This window comes from Electrona antarctica, assembly GCF_951216825.1.
Source record: "Electrona antarctica genome assembly, chromosome: 23".
Taxonomy (NCBI): Eukaryota; Metazoa; Chordata; class Actinopteri; order Myctophiformes; family Myctophidae; genus Electrona; species Electrona antarctica.
This window is the reverse complement of record NC_136804.1, coordinates 37,965,328-37,975,256: the sequence shown is the minus strand read 5'-3', so window position 1 is coordinate 37,975,256 and position 9,929 is coordinate 37,965,328. Positions and strand designations below refer to the sequence as shown.

General features: G+C 45.6%; 1 protein-coding gene across 1 annotated transcript in view; it reads right to left on the bottom strand.

Annotated features, from left to right (window-relative positions):
* The window catches only part of rerg (RAS-like, estrogen-regulated, growth inhibitor), a gene marked incomplete at its 5' end in the record, with an annotated part of 19,243 nt that extends 9,567 nt beyond the window's left edge, over window positions 1-9,676 (bottom strand). The window contains one exon of the mRNA XM_079494798.1: window positions 9,616-9,676. Within this exon, the coding sequence (XP_079350924.1) occupies window positions 9,616-9,676 (61 nt within the window). The remainder of the gene's footprint in view (window positions 1-9,615) is intronic.
* Window positions 9,677-9,929: the final 253 nt, after the last annotated feature.

The following is a 9,929-nucleotide window of genomic DNA, read 5'->3' as shown; positions in this document are numbered from 1 at the left end:
TGAGTCGATGTAATCGACCTTGTGAGGCCTGGACAGCGACCTTATTCTTTCGGTCATGACCCACACTTCATGACCATAGGTGAGAGTAAAAATTGGCAGGAGAGGAGAGGAGAGGAGAGGAGAGGAGAGGAGAGGAGAGGAGAGGAGAGGAGAGGAGAGGAGAGGAGAGGAGAGGAGAGGAGAATGGGACTAGTGGAGAAGAGATCCAGTAGAACTAAATGTCAGGGAGGGACCAGTGGAGAACAGATCCAGTAGAACTAAATGTCAGGGGGGGACCAGTGGAGAAGAGATCCAGTAGAACTAAATGTCAGGGAGGGACTAGTGGAGAAGAGATCCAGTAGAACTAAATGTCAGGGAGGGACCAGTGGAGAACAGATCCAGTAGAACTAAATGTCAGGGGGGGACCAGTGGAGAAGAGATCCAGTAGAACTAAATGTCAGGGAGGGACTAGTGGAGAAGAGATCCAGTAGAACTAAATGTCAGGGAGGGACTAGTGGAGAAGAGATCCAGTTGAACTAAATGTCAGGGAGGGACTAGTGGAGAAGAGATCCAGTAGAACTAAATGTTAGGGAGGGACTAGTGGAGAAGAGATCCAGTAGAACTAAAAGTTAGGGAGGGACTAGTGGAGAAGAGATCCAGTAGAACTAAAAGTTAGGGAGGGACTAGTGGAGAAGAGATCCAGTAGAACTAAATGTCAAGGAGGGACTAGTGGAGAAGAGATTCAGTAGAACTAAATGTCAGGGAGGGACTAGTGGAGAAGAGATCCAGTAGAACTAAATGTCAGGGAGGGACTAGTGGAGAAGAGATCCAGTTGAACTAAATGTCAGGGAGGGACTAGTGGAGAAGAGATCCAGTAGAACTAAATGTTAGGGAGGGACTAGTGGAGAAGAGATCCAGTAGAACTAAAAGTTAGGGAGGGACTAGTGGAGAAGAGATCCAGTAGAACTAAAAGTTAGGGAGGGACTAGTGGAGAAGAGATCCAGTAGAACTAAATGTCAAGGAGGGACTAGTGGAGAAGAGATCCAGTAGAACTAAATGTCAAGGAGGGACTAGTGGAGAAGGGATCCAGTAGAACTAAAAGTTAGGGAGGGACTAGTGGAGAAGAGATCCAGTAGAACTAAATGTCAAGGAGGGACTAGTGGAGAAGAGATCCAGTAGAACTAAATGTCAGGGAGGGACTAGTGGAGAAGAGATCCAGTAGAACTAAATGTCAGGGAGGGACTAGTGGAGAAGAGATCAGTTGAACTAAATGTCAGGGAGGGACTAGTGGAGAAGAGATCCAGTAGAACTAAATGTCAGGGAGGGACTAGTGGAGAAGAGATCCAGTAGAACTAAATGTCAGGGAGGGACTAGTGGAGAAGAGATCCAGTAGAACTAAATGTCAGGGAGGGACTAGTGGAGAAGAGATCCAGTAGAACTAAATGTCAGGGAGGGACTAGTGGAGAAGAGATCCAGTTGAACTAAATGTCAGGGAGGGACTAGTGGAGAGAGGAGAGGAGAGGAGAGGAGAGGAGAGGAGAGGAGAATGGGACTAGTGGAGAAGAGATCAGTTGAACTAAATGTTAGGGAGGGACTAGTGGAGAAGAGATCCAGTAGAACTAAAAGTTAGGGAGGGACTAGTGGAGAAGAGATCCAGTAGAACTAAAAGTTAGGGAGGGACTAGTGGAGAAGAGATCCAGTAGAACTAAATGTCAGGGAGGGACTAGTGGAGAAGAGATCCAGTAGAACTAAATGTCAGGGAGGGACTAGTGGAGAAGAGATCCAGTAGAACTAAATGTCAGGGAGGGACTAGTGGAGAAGAGATCCAGTAGAACTAAATGTCAGGGAGGGACTAGTGGAGAAGAGATCAGTTGAACTAAATGTCAGGGAGGGACTAGTGGAGAAGAGATCCAGTAGAACTAAAAGTTAGGGAGGGACTAGTGGAGAAGAGATCCAGTAGAACTAAAAGTTAGGGAGGGACTAGTGGAGAAGAGATCCAGTAGAACTAAATGTCAGGGAGGGACTAGTGGAGAAGAGATCCAGTAGAACTAAATGTCAGGGAGGGACTAGTGGAGAAGAGATCAGTTGAACTAAATGTCAGGGAGGGACTAGTGGAGAAGAGATCCAGTAGAACTAAAAGTTAGGGAGGGACTAGTGGAGAAGAGATCCAGTAGAACTAAATGTCAAGGAGGGACTAGTGGAGAAGAGATCCTAGTAGAACTAAATGTTAGGGAGGGACTAGTGGAGAAGAGATCCAGTAGAACTAATTGCTTGCATCGAAACACTGTGAAGCTTGTAGATTGGCTATTTTCAGCATGCGAAAAAATATATATCTGTAGATGTAGTCGACTAAAATCTTGCGATATTTAGTCGACTGAAACTAGACTAACACTAAAACATGTCAGGTGACTAGTAAAACATGACTAAAACAAAATGAGAATGTATTCAATAGACTGATCAAGACTAAATAAAATGCTAAAAAATGCAGTGGGAAAATGGACACTGCTTCAGACTCACGGCGCCTTCTTTAACGCATTTTGGGGCGGGAACCCCTTTTGGTGCATTATGTTATGCTTTAGCTATTGAAAAATAGCAGATCTACAAGCTCATAGCGCGCCACCGAGTGGCGCGCTACGAGCTTGTAGGTCTGGTATTTTTGAAAAATCGAAGAACGACTGACATAGAAACATAGCTTTTTCAGAAAACTGTCAGGATTTAGAAGACATTTATAGAATCGTTCCCAGGTCAAAATGGGTTAATGAGTGAGAATCTCTCAACTCATTTCAGTATATGCACGACCACATCCGACGCTAAGTTGATTTATTCCATTAGCCGCTTGTCCAATCTCCTCTGCCCATTATGCATGTTTAATGAATAGTGCTTTTAGCTCCTTTAGACCTCAGGCCGGTTCTAAAAAAAATGGTCCTCTAAATCCTAAAAACATATGTTTCTATACGTCAGTGGTGCTCTACCTTCTTCATGTCAAGCACCCCCGGAATTATCTGTATTTGGCTGCGGACCCCCCCATCTGAAAATATGTTGTTCCATGCAGTGACCCCCCCCCCCCCCAGAAGCAAAGATTTGAGTTAAAACGGTCCGCCGTGAAAGAATATATATCCAAAGATTTGAGTCACATTTTCACGATTTTTTAAATCGCGAAATAGCGCGGCACTCGGTGGCGCGCTATGAGCTTGGAGATCTGCTATTTTTCAATAGCTAAAGTATGACATAATGCTTTAAAACACCAAAAGGGGATCCCGTCCTGGATGGGTTAAGGGGGCGAACCACATAATTACAGATTTAATTGACTATCAGACAGGCTCTGCATATTCAATGATTGAAGAGTCTGTCTGTCTGTCTGTCTGTCTGTCTGTCTGTCTGTCTGTCTGTCTGTCTGTCTGTCTGTCTGTCTGTCTGTCTGTCTGTCTGTCTGTCTGTCTAGTATATTTAGTCTTATAGTCATCATGGCTTAGTTTTCATTTAGTTTTCATCAGTGAAAAAAGGTAGTCGACGGACATTTTTCGTCATAGCTTTTAGTCGACGAAACCCACACTGCCTTCTAAAATCTACGTTGCTCGTCCATCACAGGCGGTGCAAATTAAACCCTTGGGGTCCTGCCGTTTGTTCCACACAGAGCCTGGTTGTTCTACAGACTAAAATGTGGAGAAGTGGAGAAGAGATCATGTTATTTATGTTTGGATGTTTGCACTTCATGTGTTGCGCTCTGAAAATTGTGAGTGTGTGTGTGTGTGTGTGTGTGTAATGTGTTTTAGATTGACTAGTTGCACTTTATCAATCAGAATGCTCAATCAGAGATTGCCGAATGCACTTTATTGACTAGTTGCACTTTATCAAGGGAGACAAATGAAGACAACCTTGGCCCAGGCGGTGGCGTAACCGTCTGGGCACCCGCCTGGTAATCCAGTCGCAGTGTGCCGCGGGTTCGACTCCCGAGCCCGACACGGCCTTTACTGCATGTCTTCCCCCATCTCTCTCCCGTTTCCTGTCAGCCTACTGTCTGTCCCTTCAAAAACCAATAAAAGGCGTAAGCCGCAAAAAAATATCTTAAAAAAATAAAATAAAAATGAAGACAACCTTGAGATTGTGTTTTCTAGTTATTGATTGTCCAGAATAAACAGAAAGGACTCACATTGTCACCGGTGACCAACTAGTTGGTTATCGATTGAACAATCAATAACTCTCTCAAAATAATGTGATGAATGGAGTTTGAAGGACCTTTCTTGAGTTTTAAAGTTGCTATTGAAAACTGTCCTTTCCTGGGCTTTTGTCATCATAAGGCCTCACTCACACCTTTCAAACATTGATGCATGCTTGTTGTATGAATGTTGTAAGTGTCATGGCCGCCCCAATGCATTTCCAATGGAAGTCACATGGTTTGATACAACATTTTGGACTACAAGCTGTTGTATGGCTTTCGGCTGTGTTTCGACTGCCCCCCTCCCCCTCATACAACACAAATGTTGTGTCAAACCATGTGACTCCCATTGGAAATGCATTGGGGCAAGATGTATCACACCCTTTATATACAACAAGCATACATCAATCTGTTGCGACCGTGTGAGTCGCCCCTATGAAGCGGCCTGCTCACTCCTCATGCATTGAAGGAAGCATGAGCTCTCCCCGGGTTGGCAGAGGGAGAGCAGTATAGCGCCCATGATAACAGCTTAGGCGCATGAAAAAGAAATGGGTTACACCAGGGGTGGGAAACTTTAACGATGGAGAGGGCCACTATATTTCCACACTCAGGGCCATATATTACTGTCGTTGCAAAAATAGCCGATCTGCAAGCTCAAAACGCGTCGCGCTGCAACACGTTTTGAGCTTGCAGATCGGCTATTTTTGCTATGTTCGAATTGAAATCTTGAATTATTTTTTGCTATTTTTGAATTGGAATCCTGACAATTTCAAATGCCTTTAATTATACTTGTGTTGAGCAATGAGCTACTAATTTAGACTCAAGTAATTAAAGTGGGTCATGTTTGCATGTTGTAGTCTAGAATTGTAAACAGCTGAAACCAATATTATATCAGTTTTCTGACATTAACCTCAGGGCCACATTAAGTGAAGGTGGGGGCCACATGTGGCCCCCGGGCCGCCAGTTGCCCACCCCTGGGTTACACAATCGTGGGATGTTTTCCCCCATGGTCATCGTGGACGTCATCATCATGCTTCTGGCGGCTTTAGCTAGGAATGTTTTTCGCCTCTCGCCCTGAATCTTTCTGACAGAACGTCATAAACAAGTTGAGAGACATTTATTAATTGAATTCCTGACGACCGCCAACCCTTTGCTGCCATCTGTGAGTGGATGTACAGCACTAGAGACTCGGGGGGTGGGGGTGGGGGGGGGGGGGGGGGTACTCGGAGGGGGGGGGGGGGGGGTGTAATTTTAACATCCTCTTGTACACAAAGCTCAGTCCGTGTGCGTCTCTGCGGGTGGGACAGTCGGGACTTGGATAAAAATGGAATGGAATTGAAGTGCGTGCGTGTTCATCATGCGCTCAGCGACTGACTGTACACGCACACACACACCATGCACGACAACACACACACACCACGACAACACACACACACACACCATGCACGACAACACACACACACACACACACCATGACAACACACACACACACACCACGACAACACACACACACCACGACAACACACACACACAGCTCGACAGCACACACACACCACGACAACACACACACACACACCATGCACGACAACACACACACACCACGACAACACACACACACACACACCATGACAACACACACACACACACACCTCGACAGCACACGCGGACCCACGCTGTGGAATGATGCTCCTGTTGCATGCTGTGTTGTTTATTGTTGTGGGCTGTCCAGGCCTCACACAGCAGTGGTGATGTTATTGTTGTGGGCTGTCCAGGCCTCACACAGCAGCGGTGGTGATGTTATTGTTGTGGGCTGTCCAGGCCTCACACAGCAGTGGTGATGATGTTGTCGACCAATACTATGACGAAAAATGTCCGTCGACTACCTTTTTTCACTGACTAAATGGAAACTACATGGAAACTAAGACTAAATGTATTGACAAACGTGAACAAATTAAAAACTAGACTAAAATGTTAGGAAGGGACTAGTGGACAAGAGATCCAGTATAAGTCATTTTACACTTGGTTGCATGCTGAAAATAGCAGATCTACAAGCTCACAATGTGTCACGCTGCGAAAAATCAGTCATTACGACGGCATCAAGGCCCGTCAAAATAATTTTTTAGTGTATTTAGACTAACACTAAAACACTCCAGGTGACTAAAATGTGACTAACCCTAAGTGAAATCTATTCAAGAGAGACAACGACTAAAACTAAAAATCTAAATTTGCTGTCAAAGTCAACACCAAAAAGGCTAAGGATGAACTAAAGTGTGACGATGGAGCCACCGACCGCGCTGCTGCCCTATAAGCACTCGTTGTATTGACTATAAACAAACCAGGGGCTCCAGTTGGGTCATCAGCCACCCTTAGTCCTCACATGTAACCTCCATTTGGGTCATCAGCCACCCTTAGTCCTCACATTTAACCTCCAGTTGGGTCATCAGCCACCCTTAGTCCTCACATTTAACCTCCAGTTGGGTCATCAGCCACCCTTAGTCCTCACATTTAACCTCCATTTGGGTCATCAGCCACCCTTAGTCCTCACATTTAACCTCCAGTTGGGTCATCAGCCACCCTTAGTCCTCACATTTAACCTCCAGTTGGGTCATCAGCCACCCTTAGTCCTCACATTTAACCTCCAGTTGGGTCATCAGCCACCCTTAGTCCTCACATTTAACCTCCAGTTGGGTCATCAGCCACCCTTAGTCCTCACATTTAACCTCCATTTGGGTCATCAGCCACCCTTAGTCCTCACATTTAACCTCCAGTTGGGTCATCAGCCACCCTTAGTCCTCACATTTAACCTCCAGTTGGGTCATCAGCCACCCTTAGTCCTCACATTTAACCTCCAGTTGGGTCATCAGCCACCCTTAGTCCTCACATTTAACCTCCAGTTGGGTCATCAGCCACCCTTAGTCCTCACATTTAACCTCCAGTTGGGTCATCAGCCACCCTTAGTCCTCACATTTAACCTCCAGTTGGGTCATCAGCCACCCTTAGTCCTCACATTTAACCTCCAGTTGGGTCATCAGCCACCCTTAGTCCTCACATTTAACCTCCAGTTGGGTCATCAGCCACCCTTAGTCCTCACATTTAACCTCCATTTGGGTCATCAGCCACCCTTAGTTCTCACATTTAACCTCCAGTTGGGTCATCAGCCACCCTTAGTCCTCACATTTAACCTCCAGTTGGGTCAGCAGCCACCCTTAGTCCTCACATTTAACCTCCAGTTGGGTCATCAGCCACCCTTAGTCCTCACATTTAACCTCCAGTTGGGTCATCAGCCACCCTTAGTCCTCACATTTAACCTCCAGTTGGGTCAGCAGCCACCCTTAGTCCTCACATTTAACCTCCAGTTGGGTCAGCAGCCACCCTTATAGTCCTCACATTTAACCTCCAGTTGGGTCATCAGCCACCCTTAGTCCTCACATTTAACCTCCAGTTGGGTCATCAGCCACCCTTAGTCCTCACATGTAACCTCCAGTTGGGTCATCAGCCACCCTTAGTCCTCACATTTAACCTCAAATTCATTTATTTTATGCATAATTTTGTCCCCGACTCTGAATCGTTTTTGGCAGATGAATCCGATGTAATCACAATCGCTGCCACATTATTCCAATTCTTGGGAGTGTCTTTATAGGCGAACATTTTCAAACACTTTCTCTTTTCGCCACCAAACAAATAGTGGAAAATAGTTGATCTAGAAGCTCTCAACTTTGAGTCACTTGAGACACTTGAGAAGTTGAGACACAAGACACAAGAATGTCGCGAGACATGGCCAAAGCATTTCCGGGGGTTCCCAGAGGGGGTCCCCAGAGGGACCCAGAGGGGGTCCCCAGAGACATGGCCAAAGCATTTCCGGGGGTCCCCAGAGGGGGTCCCCAGAGGGACCCAGAGGGGGTCCCCAGAGACATGGCCAAAGCATTTCCGGGGGTCCCCAGCCAAAAACGTTGAGAACCCCTGCAGGTCTAGACTGCCAGAGTTAAACAACTCTGTGATAGTTTGGAGAAGCGGCTGCTATTTTACGACTTTAGTCATGAAATCTTCCTCTAAGCTAGAGTCAGAGCTGCTGGCCACTTACACACACAAACACGCACGCGCGCGCGCACACACACACACACACACACACACACACACACACACACACACACACACACACGTGCACACACACACGTGCACACACACACGTGCACACCCACACACACACACACTATGAAATCATCTCTCTCTTCAAAGCAACCTAGAAAAAGTGACATTCCACACAGTACTACTTATTTAATTTATTTATTTTTACTTTGTCCTAGGACGGTGTTGGGCCACTTACCACTGGTTTTAAAATAGACTCGGATAACAAAGGACATAAATTCAACTCGTGGAAGCCGTCAGGGCAGCGGTGGCCGAACGGTTTGCGAAGCGGTCTTGATACCGGAAAGGTCGCCAGTTCGAATCCCCGGACCGGCACGTTAGAATTACCACCGCTGAAGTACCCTTGAGCAAGGCATTGAACCCCTACCATGAAATGTTCTATGAGCAGGGAGGGTGTGGCTGTAAACAAGCATCTCGAGCTTAGTCCCCTTCCCTGGGTAAACAAAGAACTTTACTTTGCTTTGCTTTGCTTTGCTTTGCCTTCGCGGTCTTCGTTGTTTATCTGTTAAACGATTCTTCTCGTTGTTTTTGGTCCGTTAACACAATCAGCGTCGGGATTTCAGCATGCAACCAAGTGTAAAATGACTTCTACTAGATCTCTTGTCCACTAGTCCCTTGTCCACTAGTCCCTTCCTAACATTTTAGTCTAGTTTTTATTTGTTGACAAAATTGTCAGTATAGGGCTATATTTAGTTTCAGTTTTAGTCATCGTAGCTTAGTTTTCATTTCGTTTTCGTCGGTGGAAAAAGGTAGTCGACGAACATTTTCGATTAGTCGATTCACATATTTGAGCAAGGATCGTGCAGCACTATGAAATATATAAGTAGTATATAAACAGTGTTGATTTCGTCGATTAAAACTAAGACGAAAAATGTTCGTCGACTACCTTTTTTCACTGACGAAAACTACATGGAAACTAAATGAAAACTAAGCTATGATGACAAAAACTAAGACTAAATATACTGACAATTTCGTCAACAAATAAAAACTAGACTAAAATGTTAGGAAGGGACTAGTGGACAAGAGATCCAGTATAAGTCATTTTACACTTGGTTGCATGCTGAAAATAGCAGATCTAATAGTAGATCGGCTATTTTCAGCAAGTGTAAAATCAGTCATTACAACGGCATCAAGGACCGACAAAATACATTTTAGTCGACTAAAATCTCATGACATATAGTCAACTAAAATCTTATGACATTTAGTCGACTAAAACTATACTAACACTAAAACATTCAAGAGACTACGACTAAAACTAAAATCACAATTTGCCGCCAAAAACAACACTGCATATAAACATAGTATGTATATTAATAAAGTATTTGAGTTCTTACCTGATTTGCCGACCCCCGCTCTGCCGAAGACCGCCAGCTTCACCTCTGCGCTCTTGGCCATGGCGACAGGTCAGACAGACAGGTCCTGGGGCAGACAGACAGGTCCGGGGATGTTCTGAAGTCAGACAGACAGGTCCCGGGGCAGACAGACAGGTCCCGGGTCTGTTCTGAGGTCAGACAGACAGGTCCCGGGTCTGTTCTGAGGTCAGACAGACAGGTCCTGGGGCAGACAGACAGGTCTGGGGATGTTCTGAAGTCAGACAGACAGGTCCCGGGCCTGTTCTGAGGTCGGTCACACAGACAGGTCCCGGTGC